The 17,543-nt window shown below is 45.2% G+C and overlaps 1 protein-coding gene across 1 annotated transcript; it reads right to left on the reverse strand.

Moving 5' to 3' along the window:
* Window positions 1-969: 969 nt before the first annotated feature.
* Window positions 970-16,647, reverse strand: PRSS55 (serine protease 55). The gene is given in 7 exon segments (XM_019733101.2): window positions 970-1,290; window positions 9,523-9,665; window positions 11,170-11,420; window positions 12,798-13,020; window positions 14,169-14,245; window positions 14,739-14,875; window positions 16,618-16,647. Coding segments are annotated over 7 exon segments (1,182 nt in total).
* Between the last annotated feature and the right edge of the window lie 896 nt (window positions 16,648-17,543).

Raw genomic sequence — 17,543 nt, forward strand, 5'->3', positions numbered from 1 at the left:
TGTATAAATTAGAAAACTCAAGTAGTTCTTTTGGCGTGCAGTGCCTCTCCTCCTGGGTTACACTTTGTACCTCACCTTTAGGGGCCTGCTGGCACTTGAGTCTAGTTATGTGTCTAGAAGCTGAGTAGGCCATGGGGGTGGGTCTTGAGGGTCAGCCTTGTCTTGCTCAGCAGCTGCCTTAGGGGAAGCCATTACCCTTTCCCAGGCAATGCAGGGTGGAGACTTCTGCCACTGGCAAAGAAGACTCAGAATTTAGAGGCTCAACGTTCCCAGCTCCATCAGGGTCTTCTCACTCACGACCATCCCAGCTTTCAGGATCTCATTCCTTTGCCATCCATGCCTTCACTTTAACAGTAGACACCCCGCGAAGCTGAGAGCGCAAGTCTGTAATTCAGCCAGTTACAGGATGAGATTGTGAGTTTGAGTTTTAGCCACCTCAGCCCTGTGGCTACAGGAGATAAGGGTCTCCATCAGGGCAGATGTAAATGCTTTCAGGGCCTTAGGCATCACAAGAGTTACACCACAGACTTTAGCTGGAATTCCCAGGAACAAGGCTCTCTCTTCCTACTGGGGCTGTTAAGCTGGTAGGATCCAAACTGGAGGTACTGGTGGTCATTACGGCCACCCCTTGGAAGCTGTTTTTGAGACCGTCCCTGTCAAAATCTGCTGAGCTCCTAGATTCAGCCATGACTGAACATACCACTCCTGGTTTTTGCTGTTATGTACATCGACAAACCTTTTTGGCTTTGGATGGTTTGAGTTCAGTAACTCGCCTGTAATGAAAAGAGTCCTGACTAACGCAGGGTCCCAGAAGCCAGTCCCCAAACAAGGGCTCCAGCCTGCCTGACTTTCTGGTCCTACTTTCTGTTATCAGACTCAGTTTCTAGCGCTTAGCTCTAATCTGTAGTCAGCCTCTGCTGGTGGCACGTTCTCACAACCCTCCTTGGTTGAGGAATAGCATTTGCTTTATTATCGGTAGAAAATGGCCTAGAACAGCACGTAGGACAGAAGGCAGGGCAGGAGCCAGAATTTGGGGCCGCGTGGCTCCAGGGATTCTGAGGCCTGGGATCTCATTCGTTTCTTTCGGAGAGGAGTTCTCATTTTCTCGGCGTTATAGGGCCTTCCCTCTAACTCAGTCACCTTCTTGATCCAGAGGCCGTAATTCTCTAACAAGGTGTATATTCCTGGAGTGTTCTTCTTTCCGCAGCTCCTTCCCCAGCTGATGATGCCCACCTGGTACCACTTCTTGTCAGACTCTGGGGTGCAGACGAGAGGCCCGCCGCTGTCACCCTGGGGCAGAGAACATAGTTCAGTAGCAAGTCCCATTCTAAACTGTCATATGAGGCAGGGCCCTGCTCATTAATGGGAGAGGACGCGTGGACCTCCCCTACTCCAGGCGGCCAAAGGAGATCGGTCATTGCTGACCAATGCCAGCCCCTATCCCAGGTCCGTGGGAGGAGTGTGCTGCTGTCAGGCTGGTTCTGGGAATTGTGGGGTGTACAGGAGGGGCAGTGGATGGGATAGGACTGCAGAGAGAGGAAGAAGAAGAAGGGCTTGGTGAAAAAATACTCCGTCTGCAACACAGTGAGACAGGACCTGGAAGACGGAATAAATGTTGCAGAGGCTACGAGAAGAGTGGGGACTAGTTGTATGGGTCTTATCCAATCAGAAGCTCTGTAAAGGGCTGTAAAGGGGAAGGAGTGAAAACAGATATGAGAAGTGCTATTGGGGTTATGGATATGAACGGGATCTCCTTTGATGGTCTTCCAGAGGCATGAGGGAGAATCATATTCCTCTTTAATTCTTTAGTGTGGGTGTTTGCAGGAGGTAAATGAGCTAAACTTTTCTGAATGTGTGGTCCCTCCAGGGTGGCATCACATGGTTCTATGACGCACATGGTTATTTATACAGAAAATATGATCCAAGTCCCTACCGTGTACCACACATATCCATGGCTTCCCTTCATCCATTTAATACAGGGAAATTGAGGCTTAAGGAGGAGGAAGGGTTTGCTCAGCATCAATAGTAGCTCGGCCAGAGTTGGAACCAGGACTTCTGACGCCAAAGCACACGTTGTCTCCACCTGGCTACTCACGTCTCACGGAAGGAGCTGCATGACTATAATCGTTCAAACCATCTTCTTCAGTGGAGAGACGGCCTCCCTTTCCACGATCATAAACAGGTGACTAGAATGAAGGACTCTTATAACGGACTCTAACAGGGGGAGGAGGAGGATTACGGGGCACTGTGTTAACCCCTTGACTTATTTTTCTCATCAACCTCACCACCTCTCATCTCCGTTGACGTAAGTATTTTGATTCTCATTTTATAATTAGCAAATTGAAGGTCAGAAGTGGTTTGATCACTCCCACTGAACAAATGTTCACAGAGGAAAAACTAATTGTCAGGCATTTGGGATACATGACTTTATGGTCTAGTGGAGGAGATAAAAATGAAAACGAATAGGACCCACTGTGTTTGGTGGGGCAGGAGCAGAATGAAGAAGATATGGAGGCAGTGCAGCGGGAGATGAATTGATTCTGTTGAGGGAAAGTTCTGTCCGAATAGACTTCAGAGCATTTCATTTGGAGGGTGAATAGGAATTTGACCGAGAGTGTGTGGGACCTATTGGAGAGGAGTGGGACAGAAGTGAGAGGGACTAAGAGGAGGTGAAAATGATGAGGATCTGACCCAGGGCCTGAGAAGGTCAGAGAGGCAGGGATGGATTGAAACCCACATGATCTGGTGACTGGTGACACTGGATATGGATGTGTGAAGACTAGTTCCAAGGTCACGGGGTATGGTTAACAAAGATAAAAGGCAGGGGAAGATAATGAATAAATTGTGTTCAAGTGGCGTTTGGGTGGACTGTGCAAAGCATCCCCAAGCAAAGGATTAAACAGTGCAGAATTAACAGAGAAATCGGAACTCAAGGACACCCAGTAAGTATCTATGGGCCAAAACCAAAATGACCCTTTCCAGTACGAAACGTTGCCTCTAACACTTAGCTGCTATTTTTTGTAGGTTTGTGCTTTTCTTTGTGCTAGGTCTGTTTCAAAGTCATGGGGCAAGAACCCCATCCACAGGATTTCTACTCAAATAGCTTGTTCCAATTTCTACACAACTAGCTTGTTGCATAAATGCTGTTTTTATAATTTTCCTCAATTTTATGAAGGCATGAATGTTATAATAAAAATTTTTATTAATACATTTCCTTGATTGTTATTTACTTACATAACAAGGAGAGAACTGTCCTTGGGCAAATAACTTTTATAAGTTATTAAAATGTCATTAAAATGGAGATAATACCAACTACTTCCCAAGATTGTTGACAGTGAAATTTAAAAAAAATCTATCAATCACTTAGCACAGAGTAAATGCTATATAGTAAATGATCCAGAAATGTATTAGTAGTATTATTTGACGCTTATGTATTACAAGCATTACTTGTATATTTAGGAAACAGAGTCTCTTCATGGACTGCTGGGACCCAGAGGGACATCTATAAATAAATAAATGTCCTTTCATGCATAAAGCCTTTACAGTTGTTTCTTCTTCCTCTCGGAAATAAAGGATTGCCTAAAAGAAGGGTCCAGCTTCAGCCAGCCAGCACCTGGGACAGATGACAGCCCACCTGAGGGGGACTTTCTTTCAAGGACTACGGCTGGCAGCTGGGGACCTGTCTGGTTAGAGCCTCCCAGCATCACAGCTGTGAGATAATTACACCATGTACTCACTCTTGTCCTTTTTGGGATAGAAGCACATGACCCGGTTTCCAGCCTGGGCCCCCCACTACCTGGACGAAGAACGGGAAATCACTGAAATTCTCATGTGTCTAAGCAGGGAGAGTGAGACCTGCCCAGTCAATGTTACAGGCCAGTGGCGAGAACAACATTACTGAAGGTGTGGGAAAGAGCAAGGAAGTTAGCGTACCGCTTTGGATCCATTCAGATAGTGAAGGAAATGATTGGTGATTAAAATATCCATGCTTTCTCATCTGTGAAACAGAGTTTTGATGAAATATTTTCTATATTCCTTGTCAGCTCTAAAAGTCTAAGATTCTATGAAACGAAATAAGATGTTTGTGCAAGTGTCATGAGTGATATGTTCAAAGTAACACCCTGGAAAGTAGCCCAGGGCAGTGCAACTACTGTATGATATTATAATGGTGGATACATGTCATTATACATATGTCCAAACCCATAGGATGCACAACACCAAGAGTGACCCTATGGGCTCTGTGCGATAATGACATGTCAGTGTGGGTTTGTCAGTTGTAACACATGTACCCCTCCCATTCGGGGTGTTGGTAGTGGAGGAGGTTATGAATGTGTGGGGACAGAGGCCATATGGGAAATATCTCTACTTTCCTCTCAATTTTTCTGTAAACCTAAAACTGCCTTAAAAAAATAAAGTCTTATATACCACACAAACAAATGAAGAAATAAAAACTCATAGACAGACAATAGTTTATGGTTACCAGAGGGTAAGGGGGGAGGGGATGATAGATGAGGGTAAAAAGGATCAACTATATGGTGATGAAAAGGAGAACTGACTCTGGGCAGGGAACATACAATGTGATAAATAGATGATGTATTACAGAATTGTACACCTGAAATCTATGTAACTTTACTAACCATTGTCACCCCAATAAACTTGAAAGGAAGAAAAAGAAAGAAAGAAAGAAAGGAAGGAAGGAAGGAAGGAAGGAAGGAAGGATGGAAGGAGAAAGAAAGAGAGAAAGAAAAAGAAAAAAAGGAAGGAAGGAAGGGGGAGAGAGAGAGAGAGAGAGAGAGAGAGAGAGAGAGAGAGGTTTAAAAAAAGTAGCTTGGGTCTAAACCCAGGTCAGCGTGGTAGCCCCATAAGCAGACTGTCCCACAGCCCAGCCATCAGCCAGCTCATAACCTCCTCTCCACCTGCAGACTCCCTGCCTCCTTCAGGACCCCTCTCAGATGTCTCCTCCACGAGGGCTCATTTGCTGGCAGATAGGTGCTGGCTTCCTTGGAAAGTTCACCTATTTGATTAACATTTGCTGAGCCTTTTTCCCAAGCCAAGCACTGCACTAGGCACTGAGAATTCACACATGAATAAGACATTTCTGTTGGAGCTGAGGAGACAGTTGACAAAGCAGCGTGGTTCACTGCGGCGGCCCGTGCTCCAGAGGGAGCTAGTCATTCAGAGAAGTACCGTGTCACTTCTTGGGATATGTTTGATTTTGTGTTTTGCTTGACTATGCCACTTAAAAAAATTATTATTTTTTAAAATCAAATGTTTTTATCCCCCATAGTATAATCTTAGGACATTACAAAGAAGAAAAGTGCTGGGAAAAGTAAATCCAAAATCCAATTGTTTTTCATTTTAGCATTTACTTTTAATTAGTATTTTAAGCATCATATAATCTTACTGCCATTATTTTGAACATATTTAAATGTTCTTTTGTTATAAAATTATGATTTCCCTTAATTATGTGACTCCATGCCTTTTTAAAGTTAGCTAACTTTAAAGATGTGATTTTACTTGCGAGGGCCATTATTTTTAAACTTTAAGGGACCCTGGCTTATCTGTTTTTAGGTGATGATAATATTGTGTAATTTCTGAAAAATTTCCTTGCCCGCATCAGTGTCAGCTTATTGATGACAATAGACAGCTTTCTAAACAGACAGCGAAGCTTTCCACTTCACAACATTTTTAAAAAGGGCTTACAACAATAACAGCATATTTATTTATAGCACTCTTAAGGAATCGATGATTAATTTTAGAAACTTCCATTAAAGTACATTTTGATAGGGGAGGGATTGAAGCAAAATTCCTAGATTCCAGATGGTTGATCCAGCCATTGAAGCAAAGAAAGGGTACAGACAATGTCAGCAAAGATGACACTTGATGATTTTAATTTTGCCACAGTTGTCTTTGGCCATTTGGATATGGGATGGTGTTGAATCAAAGAGACTGAAAGGAGAGGTGGGAGTACGGGTGGGGCCTGAGTCTAATATTCTCCGGTGAGACAGAGGAGCGGCAGGTTGGGATAACAGTGAGCTCTGCTCACCTCTCCAGAGTCATCGTGTGTTACCTTTGGCTTCTGAAGTATTGGGAGTCCCCTGAACACGTGATGCTGTTTCAAGCCTCTATGATTTTTCCCAGGTTCTCCTCTGGAATGCTCGCTCTTTCCAATCACATTGTCTATTAAATGGTGTCTCCCCTTGTCTATTGATACCGGAGCGCTTTGTCTCCTGTTGCATTGTGAACTGGTTGTTCCCTAGGTCTGTGGCATGGCTATGATCTGAGATCTTCCTTTAACTGCTTCCTAAAGTTTGGAAAGCTTTGTCTTCTCTGCTTTTATTTTGGATATAATTGTAGATTAAATGCGGTGGTAAGAAATGATACAGAGAGATTCCATGTACCCCTTTCATGTTTCCTCCAACAAAAGCATCTTGCAAAACTATAGCACAATAGTACAACTAGGATATCCATGGAGATACAGTCAGGATACAGAACATTCCCGTCTCCATAGGGACCCCTCCTGCTGCCCTTTTTATGCTACATCCACTTCCCGCCCACCCCAACCCCTCCTTGACCCCCGTGGCAACCACTAACCATTTCTAAATTTTTTTTATTTTTTTATTTCAAGAATGTTATGTAAGTAGAATCATACAGTGTGGGGCCTTTGAGAATTGGCTTGTTTCACACAGCATTGAGTCTGGAGATCCATCCCCATTGTTGCATTACCAGTAGTTGTTTTTTGTCATAGCTGAGTGGTTTGGATGTACCACATTTTATTGAACCATCCACGTCTTGAAGGACATTTGTTTCCAGTTTGGGGCTATTATAAATAAAGCTGCCACACACACACTGCTGTACAGGATTTTTTGTGAACACCAGCCTTCATTTCTTTGGAATAAACGCCTCCAAGTGGCATTTGCTGGGTTGTATGGCAAGAACACGTTCATTCTTTCAGGAAACGCAAACTGTTTTACAGAGCCCACCAGCAGTATGTGCGTGATCCAGTTTCTTTGTACTCTTGTCAGTCTTTTGGTTTTGTCACTACTTTTTTTTTTTTTTTTAAGCCATTCTGAGAGGTGTGCCAGTGATCTCATTGGGGTTCATTTGTTTAATGGTGGATGACGTTGAACATCTTTCCATGTTCTTATTTGCCATCTGTATGTCGTCTTTAGTAAAATGTCTGTTCATGTCTTTTGCCCATTTTCTAATTTGATAGTTTGTTTTTCTGCTGTTGAATTTGAGAGTTCTTTATACTCATATATTCAAACTATAATTCTTTTGTTGGATATTATCTCCCGTTCTGTAGCTTGTCTTTTCACCCTCTTAATCGGGTCTTTTATAGAGCAAACGTTTTTAATTTTGATGAGGTCTGCTTTATCAGTTTTTCCTTTTCTGAGTTGTGTTTTTGGTGTCAATCTATGTCCAAAAGATTTTCTACATTTTTTTCTAAAATTTTCATAATTTTACAGTTAAGTGCGTGATTCATTTTGAATGGTCTTAATTGAACTTAATCTAGGAATTAATAATTCTCAATTTTTTATAAAAAGGATTCTTTACTCAGATTGTTAGCTTTATTTTTCCTTATCCTATGCTTATCAATAAATTGAATCCATATATGTTAGTGCAACTATTCTAGTTATGACACGTCCTGTCTTGAGAATTGTCCTGAGTATTAGGTTACTAGAGTCTGGTTCTTATTTAAATCTTCTGTGTTACAGACCTCTTATAAAGCTGGAGTAGAGGAAAGAGGATACCAATGCTTTACCATTGGATTGGGGTGGAAGTCCAAATTCCGCACTCAGGCCGGCGATGACACCAAGGGGTGGGGCAGGAGTGCTCAGGTACCTCAGCGTGGGGTGAAAGGCCTGCCTCTCAGGGGGTCTCCACTGCCATTGAGCAGGGGCAGAGGACGGCTCATGACAACTAGATGGGGGTCAAAGTCCTGGCTCTCCGCTTAGCCGCCTCTGACACCACCATGGCAGGCAGCGGCAGGGGACAAGGCGAGGTTGTTCACTTGACCTTGGTTGATGGGGAAGGAGGACTGGCTGGAATAAAATATTTATTGTCAAAAACTTTCTGCCTTGCTAGGTTGCCCCTTTCCCGGTCCAAAGAGAGAGAAAGCTTTCTTGTTTGGTTTGGTTTGGTTTTTGTCTGTGCCCACTGGCATTTCTGAGTTGCAGGGTTCTCTAGAATCCAGTCTGGGATATATCAGAAGCCAAAAGAAAATCCAGGGAACCCACTGCTCTTTCATTCCTTAAATATTAGGATATCCTGTCAGTCTCTCTTCTTCTCTCCACCTTCAGAGCCTTTATTTTTATTTTATAAGATACGGCCCACTGCTTTTAGCTGTAGTCAATGGAAGGGATGGGGAGAAATATGCCTACTCCATCTTGTCCATAACAGAAATCCTAATTTAATTGTCTGTTTTGCTATATTTTAAGTGGTCCAGATTGTGAAGAAAACACAAGGCTCCTGTGACATTGATTCTGTCTCTCGTTTTGGTTTTCACAGTATTCACCACATGGGGACTCCTTTTTAAACGTGGTGCCATTGCTGCTGGAGTCCACTCTGCCTTCCTCAGAGCCCCTTCTCCATTCTCTGCTCCATTCGTGCCCCTAACCTCTATCCCAGCAACTCCCTCCGAAGGCCTGATCTCATCGTCTACTAGGGAAAAATACAATTTCCTAACATTAAACAGTGATAGCTAATTCTGTGGATAAATACTCTCCCCTTCCATGAGACAACCTTCCATCACCCCACTGAATACTTAACGCCTGCGTTTATAGTTTTACACCAATGACCAGATCCACTGTCTAGCTGATAAGTATGACTCAGTGGGCTCATCAGGGGATCCCTCCCAAGACGAAGACAGCATCTTTGAGCTTTAAAGATAAAGTCCATCACCATCCTCAGAGCCAGAGGAAGCTAATTTCTGAGTAGTGCCTTTCTATATTTTCTAGCATCAATCAAAAAGTGATCTTATTTTTTGATTTTTGTGTTCATTTTATTAAAGAGAAACTAAGATACCACACTTTGGTTCAATGAAACACACATGCATCACCCAATATATTATAGGTATTTACCCACCTATCTGCCCAGGAGCTTGTGGGCTCCCTTAAATGAGAAACCATGTCTCATTCACGGTTAAATCCCCAGGGCTTACTATGCTCAAAAAAGATTGCTCAATGAATGAATTAAAATGTTTCCCTGTATGGATTTCAAATCCTCCTTGGATTTTTGTTTTTTTAAGAAGTCTTAGTAATGGAAAAAGTCTAGTGTACCTGGGAAGACCTTCAATATTTATGCAGGTGGCCGCATGCTGACTCCCAGGCATGTGCTGCTATTCAAGGACCTGACGACGAGTACTCCCCAATCCGTGTCCTTGTTCCCATAGCCAAACCCTGATCCCCACACATTTTCCGACTCTTGTTGTTCGTTCCCAGTGGAGAGAGGATACCCTTGTATCAGCAGCCCTGAGGGGTAGGGACCTACAGGGTGAGGGTGGGGAGATCCCTTAGTTACCTGGCACGCGTCATAGCTCTCATTCCCATATCCAGCGCACAGCATATTTTTGGTAAGTTTGGGAAACAGCTTGGAACATTTCTCCCAATCCATGATGATCATTGGCACTTTCATGAGATCAGTTGTCATAGAGTTTCTGTCATCTGGCCCCAGAGAAAGCACATTAGAAAAGTCCCTGGACAGCAGTCCCGGTGCTGATAGTGCAGCGGACCGTGCCCGCCATGACTCTGAGCATCCTTGCCTCCCACCAGCCCCCCTCCACCTTCTTTCACATCCTCACAGCCCCTCACACTCTACTTCCTTCCAGTAATCCCACACAGTTTACGCACTCCACCATCCCAGGTTTCCCCAAACGATTCTCCACCTCCTTGAATCTTTCCTCTCGTTCAAAATCATATTCCTGCTTCCAAGAAGACTCCCAGCTTGACTCCAGCCTGACCTATAGACTTGACTTCTTGGAACTGGCTATTGATCATTCCTCAGCCTAATCCCGCCTCTGCATCATATCTGCCGATTACCACTTTTAATGAGGAGAGAATGGTGGTTCCCTAACACAAGGCTGCTGGGAGTGGGGTTGCACTCCCAGTGAGAAAGCTTCCAGGTCCTCTAGGTAAGGATAGGTTGGCTGCAAGTCTTTACAGGGGATTTGCCATGGCCCTTTTCAGACAGCTTCCAGGAATTTGTCTGAATTTCCCTCCACCTCATTAACTCTGACCACACAAAGATTTCAAAATTCTTCTCCTTACTGAGTATTTTAAATCTGGTAGACCTCCTCCTCCACTTCTAACTTTTGAGTAGTGCCTGGCGCCCAGAATCAATGTTACACCACATGCTGTCCAGCTATGAAACTCCTGAAATACCTCCCATTTTCCAGACCCCAGCTCATTGCAAAGCATCCCTATGGACCTGGAGTCTCTTTCAGGCCTGAGACAGTGCTGTGCTGTGCCCATCCCCTCCCCTACCCATTGGCTCTTGGTTTTGTTGAGTTTTCGTTGGGGACAGTCCAAGGTTTTATTGAGTTATTTTTTTTTTTTTGGGGGGGGTAGTTCTTTCATAATCCCTTTCTGCCCTCCTACAGTTCCTTTTATTTTGGCCAAGTAACAATGTAACAACAGGTAACAAGTAACAGCAGATTAATTTCTGAGGGTGGTTGGGCACCATTCCAGGGCCATCAAACATCTAAGCCAGGGCAGGCGTCCCGAATGCCTGTAGGAACTTGGTGGGAAACGTGTGTGAATCAATGTGTGATTCAACGTGTGAATCAAGGGAGATGTGAAAGAATGGAGAGTAGAGGGGCCCCTGACAAACTGCAGAGTTTAAATTCAATTAAACAAACAAGACTTTTCTGAACTGGCTGCAGTCTTGGGGACTGGCTCAGACCTGGCATCTCAGCTTGGGGCCTTGGAGAATTGCCTCTTTGGCCCTCGGAAGAGGCTGAGATTGGGCCTCTGTGAGCCTCTGCTGTGCAGGGATTTGTTTGAACCTCTGTTGTGCAGGGATTTGTTCCAATGCAAGTCCTTTTCTCGTTCCTCCTTCCTCTCCCCTTTCCACTCTCCTCCCTTTGTTAGATTGAGTGGCCCATCCTCAGATGCCTGGGATGTGGCTCCTCCCCCAGCAGGTCTCAGGAGATGCTGAGCAGTCACGTACCAGTTTTGGTCTGCCCCCATCCTGCCACCCAGCATTCGCGCCATGTGGAGGGGCTGGGCTTCCTCGGCATGCAGATGGGTTCTTTCAGGCCACTGAACGCGATGCGTGAGTTCAACAGCAGCAAGGCGATGTCATTGTCCATGTTCGGCTTTTTAAAGTCCTTGTGAATAACAATGCTGGAGACGCCCTTTATTTCCAGGGATGGGCTCTGTAAGTTGCCGGTTCCCAGCACAACACTCAGGTCTATTGGACTGGGAGCACAGAACCAGGGAGGGGAAGGTGGGAGGGGAAGGAAAGTCACAAAGCACCAGTGCTTAAAAATACCTACATCCTATATAGTTCTAGAGGTCTTTAGGACTTGTCCTACTGAGGCTGTTGCTCAGGAGATGTGAGAATTTGAGAAGGGTCAAGAAGGAGGGTGAAGCAGCTGGTGTGGCCGACCACAGCTACATGGCTGCCCCAGTACAGGCTCAGAGATGTGAACGAGATACCTACTCCTGCCTCCTGGTACAAAGGCTGCTCCAAAGAGCCCACAAATAAAATAAAAGAATATAATAAATAAAATAGAATAAAAATAAAAACAACACACAACTCCCAGCACAAATCAAACTAGCCCTCAGATAAGTACGGTATTATTACATTGATGTGTCTACCAGCAACTTCGAGACCCTGGGACAGAATTTAGTCTAGCCTTGCCACTGATTAAGCAGAAAAAATCCTCAGTAATAATTCAGGAACTCCCTTCAGACGGAATTGTTGGGAACTTTCCAATAGTCAGTCTTTAAGTATCCCACGGGATCAGGTACGACTAGGTTTCTTGGCCATGGCATGATGAAACTTGCCCCAGGTATTTGATTAGCCCTTTAACTTTATTTAGTTTGTGAATCTTCAAATGTCCTTGAGGGGGTGTAGCAATTGTAGCAGAAAGCACAAGCACTGGACCCCGGATTGAAATCGTGTTTCTGTCTGCGTGGTGTGTACCTTGGGTCACTCACCCATCCTTATTGGACCTCAGTTGCCTTCTCTATAAAATAAGGCTGTTCATTCTGCCTGCCCCCAGCGGTTGTTGTAAGATTGAGTGAGTTAAAAGGGGCTTGTACATTCTATGTGTCTCAGGGTTGTGGCAGGATTAAATAAGTTAACACAGGTAGTTTTTTAGAAGGTCACTGGCACATGATTAGCCATGAGTAAATGCTAGATTTTCCACCAGTTGGCTGGAGCACAGAGAAAACTGTACAAGAAGTAGGGAAGTAGGATGGCCCAGAAATCCAGACTTCCAGAATTAGGGAAATGTCCTCCTAAAAGGATTTCACTGACCTAGGAAAGGTAAAGGGACCAAGCGCTTTGGCCCCACCAGGCCACAGGCATTCCTAGGACCACCGTGTGTGACCACAGGGAAGCCATCGTTTTTGGCCCTGGGTGACAACGAGGAGGGCAGAGCAGAGTACCAGCGTGAGGTTCGCTGCCTCCTCATCCCCAGGGGTAGAGGGGATGGGTGGCCGCCACAATGTCTGACTTAGCACTGAGCAGCCCTAGGAGTCCCCTTAGCAATCAGCTCTGGCTGAGTGTGGGGATGCTTCAGGGGGGAGCCCTGTCAGAAGCGACAGGGATGGGCTCTTGATACTTACACTAGCTCCTCATTAAATAAGCAGTGAGCAGCAGTGACAATCCACCACTCGTTGATGATCGTGCCGCCACAGAAATGTTCATTTCTTGCCTGAATACTCACCAGCCATGGAAACTCACCCACCTCAGCCTCCATCCCCTCTATGATTCTGGAATACTGAGGTTCTCCCTCAAAAATGGGTCTTATACCACATTCTGGCAGAATGGAAGGGAAAAGATGCAACACTTAGTCAACATCCATAGGAGGCTTCTAAGTAGCTACCATTATACCCATTTTAGACATAAAGAAACTAAGGTTGGCCCAGGGAAGTAGCCCAGGAACACGAGTAAGCTAACAGATACGTAATTTTTGAGACATGGGTCAGAAATATTGGCTCCATACCCCCTCCAGCATTGTGATCTCGGGCAAGTCACTTCACTGAGCTTATTCCTATTCTCATCCAAGAGAAATTGGAGGAAAATACTTGTCCAGTATCAACTATGGAGTGGTGGGCAGAATAACACCCCCCAAAAGATGTCCACGTCCTAATGGACCATGCCCTGGGACTTGTGGATGTTGCCTTACAAGGTGAAAGGGATTTTGGAGATAGAATTAAAGTTGCGAGTCAGCTGACTTTAAAATAGGGAGCTTATCCTGAATAGTCAGAGTGGCCCAATGGAATCACAAGAGTCCTTAACAGTGGTAGAGGGAGGCAGAAGAAGAGAGATGAGACTATGGCAGAAAGGCACGGAGAGATGCAATTGTTGGCTTTGAAGAGGGAAGAAGGGCCCACAAGCTGAGGAATGTGGATGGCCTCTGGAAGCTAGAAAAGGCAAGGCAAAGATTCTCCCAAGAGCCTCCGCTAGGAATCCTGACGACTTGATCTTAGGCCAGCGAGATGATGTTGGATTTCTATCCTGTAGAACTATGAGAAATGTGTGTTATTTAAACCACTAAGTTTGCGGTCATTTATTACAGCAGCCGTAAGAAACTAATACACGTGGGAAACCAGAGGGGTGGCCCAAAAGGGCCTGAACCTACTGGAAGACATGAACTGTTCTAAGTTAGAACATTCTGCTCCAGGCAGAGCAGCTCCATTTCCTGGGAGGCTGAGAACAAAGGCTGCAGCTGCCTGTGCAGAGAAGCGACATCTGCCTTCTGGACAGAGTCCAGGTCCAGCTCTTTGCCCCCAGGAGAGGAAATACTCCATTAATATTTGTTGAGCCAGACTCTTAGTGGCCAATTGGTTAATTAATGAGCTCACTAACCAACTGTCTCCCTTCGCCCCTAATGATCATTAGTGACTGGGTGAAGGGGATGTGAGCAGGGTCATTGTCATGGCCGGCCCCGCATGGGAGAGCTGCTCTGGCCACTGAGAGTGGAGTCCACATACCGAGATGTGCGCCCTTGGCTTGGGACATGAGCAGCAAAACTGATAACAGGAGCATGGCCTGGGGCTCTGCTGTTGGCCTAAGAAGTGATGGAGGCAAGGGCTGAGGGGAATGAGCCTAAGAAAGCCCCTGGCTGGCGATGTCACAATGGACTGTGGGTTTGAGAACTCAGAGAGGTCATGCAGGTCTCTCTTTTGGCCATTTGTTTCTAAGATGGTTCCACAGAGGTACCTCATCCTTGAAGCTGTCTTGTCTGCGCTTCCCTTCCTGCTGACCTAGGCGTGGCCTCTCTTTCATCAAGTCCTTGAGGGGCCCCTTGCTTTTGGCCCGACATGAGCAGCCTATTTGAAGACTCAAACGCCTCCTTTTCTATGGAGCCTGCAGCTCCCCGGTGCCCAGGGGTCCACTCACAGGGTTGGGCCAGCCTGTTGTGTGGCCACCAATGGTGCTATCCCCACCTGTTCTGAACAATACTTCACCTGCTTTCTCAAACAGAATATCCTGGCCCTGACGGAGGGCTAAGGCTCTCTTTAATGGCATGTGGGTAAAGGTCCCAGAGGGCACCAGGTCACCTGGCTCTGGTCGACACCGGGAAGATCCAGGCTTTCCCTCTGCACTTCTTTTGGATATATCTCTCTCCCTCCCCGGGCCCTGCTACCACTGCCTGAAAAATGCCCATGGCTTCTCCTTTGCTCAGGTTCTGTAGGTTCTGGGGGTGTGGAGGGAAGGTGGAGTCTGGGCCCGGGTATGATTGGGAGGATGGAGGACGACAGCTAATCTCACTGATGGAGAGGCAGTGATGACAGGCACAGCCACTCTAAACTGCTACTCATGTTCTACAAAAGTATCTGAACAAAATCACAGCTCACCTCTAGGAAGATCCATTTCTTTCTGGGTCTATTAATCTCTCCTGTTAACATGACTTGGGCTTTATTTCTCATGAAATATTCATTCACTGTCCAGCATTTCTTTGCCAAGCTTCTTTATAATAACAATGGACTGCACCATGCCTGAACTGGTGGATGGATAGATGGATGGGGACAGAACCACCGTGCCCAGCAACAACTCCAGAGGGCACTATTCTTATAGACTGCAATGAGAATGGCTATTTCTGGAATTGGGCAAACATGGGGGCCTGGGTGTGGAGAGAAACTTCAGTGCTCTATAAGGAATCCGTAGAAATTCAAAGAAGAAAGGAAGCACATGATTACATCGTTTGCCCAGGATTCCTGCTCCAGAAGCGCTCAGGGTGGCATTACTGTAGTGACTTTATTTACTATTGTCCCAGCCAGTAATTCTGTAACTTTGGTGTCCAGACAAGGGAGCTTGTTCAGTGCAGATTAAGGTTGCCAGATTTAGCAAATAAATATACAGGATGCCTGGTTACATTCGAATTTCAAATCAAGAACAATGTTTTCTAGTATACGTATACCCCATGCAATGTTTGGGATATGCAGTGTATCTGCCTTCTAATCCTACATAGCTCATCAACCACAATACTTTCATATTCAACCTCTTTAGTATCTCTCAATTACATCTGTTTCTTGGTAACTCCACTGTTATGGGCTAAATTGGGTCCCCCTTAAAATTCATATGTTGAAGTCCCAACCCCCAGTACCTCAAAATGTGACCATATTTGGAGATAGAGTTTTTAAAGAGGTGCTGAGGTTAAAATGAGACCCTCAGGGCAGGGTCCTCATTCAGTATGACTGGTGTCCATATAGGAAGAGACCCCAGGAGTGGGGGTACACAGAGAGATGACCACATGAAGAGGCAGCAGGAGGGTGGCCATCTGCATGCCAAGGGGAGAGGCCTGGAACAGATCCTTCCATTATGGCCCTCAGAAAGAACCCAACCCTGTCGGCACCTTAATCTTGGATTTCCCAGGCCTCCAGAACCAGGAAATGTCTGTTGTTTACGCCATACTGTCTGGTATTTTGTTATAGCAGCTTTAGCAAACTAATATAACCACCTTCCTTCTTACTTTACAACCATCTTTCATCTGTATGATGGAGCCACTGCCTGAATGATATTCTATTTTCTAGTTTCATCTTCTCTAAAATAATCTCCATGTTACATACAGAATAATCTTTTAATGCACTTATAACTATATGGTCTGCTTTCATTCCACCACTCTCCTCAGTAACCTCACGATAAATCCAAGTCTCCTAATGAATCATAGTAGGCTCTGAGATCTGGTTCCACAGACTAGGAAAACTTGCCTAAATACCCAAAGCTCCTTAATGCCAAAGCAGATGCTAGAATACATGGTTCCTCAAGATGCTCAGAGTCAAGGGTGAAGGGGAAATGTACACACAGAAGTTTGCCTGAAACGGTCCCTTGAGTTCCCATTGCAGCGGGAACACAGACAGGGAAAGATTGGGCTATGACGAGACTCAGCCATGCCAGGCTACCTTTCATCCCCTGCTTCCTCCCTGACCCCAGGCTTACTGTGATGCCACCCATGACCAGCTCTGCCATGCCTCTATGATGGCCCCCACGGATGCAGCTGCAGCGGGCATTTTATCAGCTTTGGCTAGAGGCACAGGTTGGGCAATTGGACTGGAATTAAAGGAAGATGCTCCAGTTTCTAATTTGACTTCTCAAGGGATATGCCCAGGAAGATCCACGTCTGTGCCAGGCCAACCCAAAGCAAAGGATGGGGAGAGGCCTGCCACCTCTTCCTTGGCTCCTGAAGAGTCCATTCAGAGGCCCAACGGGGTGCTGAGTTAGAGTAAATGGCTCAGGAAATGAGGAGATTACAATTAGTTAATCAAAGTAGATGCATTGGGCTCAGTGAATATGCCATTTAAAAAGATCCCCAGGGTCTGGACCCAAAGTTCTGGAAATACAGGGGACTTGGAGTAACAACTTAGCTACTGCCTTTGTTTCTCCAGTCTCTACTCCCCTCTGTGTAAACGCATCAAGGATCTTTCTGGGCCTAACACTCTGGGAGAAGCTGTTAGGAGCTGTTGTGGTGGAATAAGGGCCTTATTCAATTTAGGCCACCTGCATTAAATTATGTAACCTCATAAAGAGGGTAAAGTTATAGAACTATTGTAGGAGCAAATGAATTAATGCTGAATTCCCCCCACGTATGTTCTATAGAGACTGTCCTGTTAGAAACTGCACAGCAAAAAGCTCTATGGACAAGATTTGGAGGTGCTCCATTTGATACTTTTTCTGTAAAGTCATAGTGGATATTCACATTGTAAAGGTTCTGAGAAATCTCATAGTAATGCAAATGGTTTAATGTTATTTAATCCAATATTTCTGAAATGTATCTGGGCACAAGCTCACTCTACCCCCACTCCCAGCCTTATTCATAATATTTTCTACTTTTATGAAAATTACTAGTTCATACATTTTCCCATGTT

The sequence above is a fragment of the Rhinolophus sinicus genome, linkage group LG07 (genome assembly GCF_036562045.2).
Source record: "Rhinolophus sinicus isolate RSC01 linkage group LG07, ASM3656204v1, whole genome shotgun sequence".
Classification (NCBI taxonomy): domain Eukaryota; kingdom Metazoa; phylum Chordata; class Mammalia; order Chiroptera; family Rhinolophidae; genus Rhinolophus; species Rhinolophus sinicus.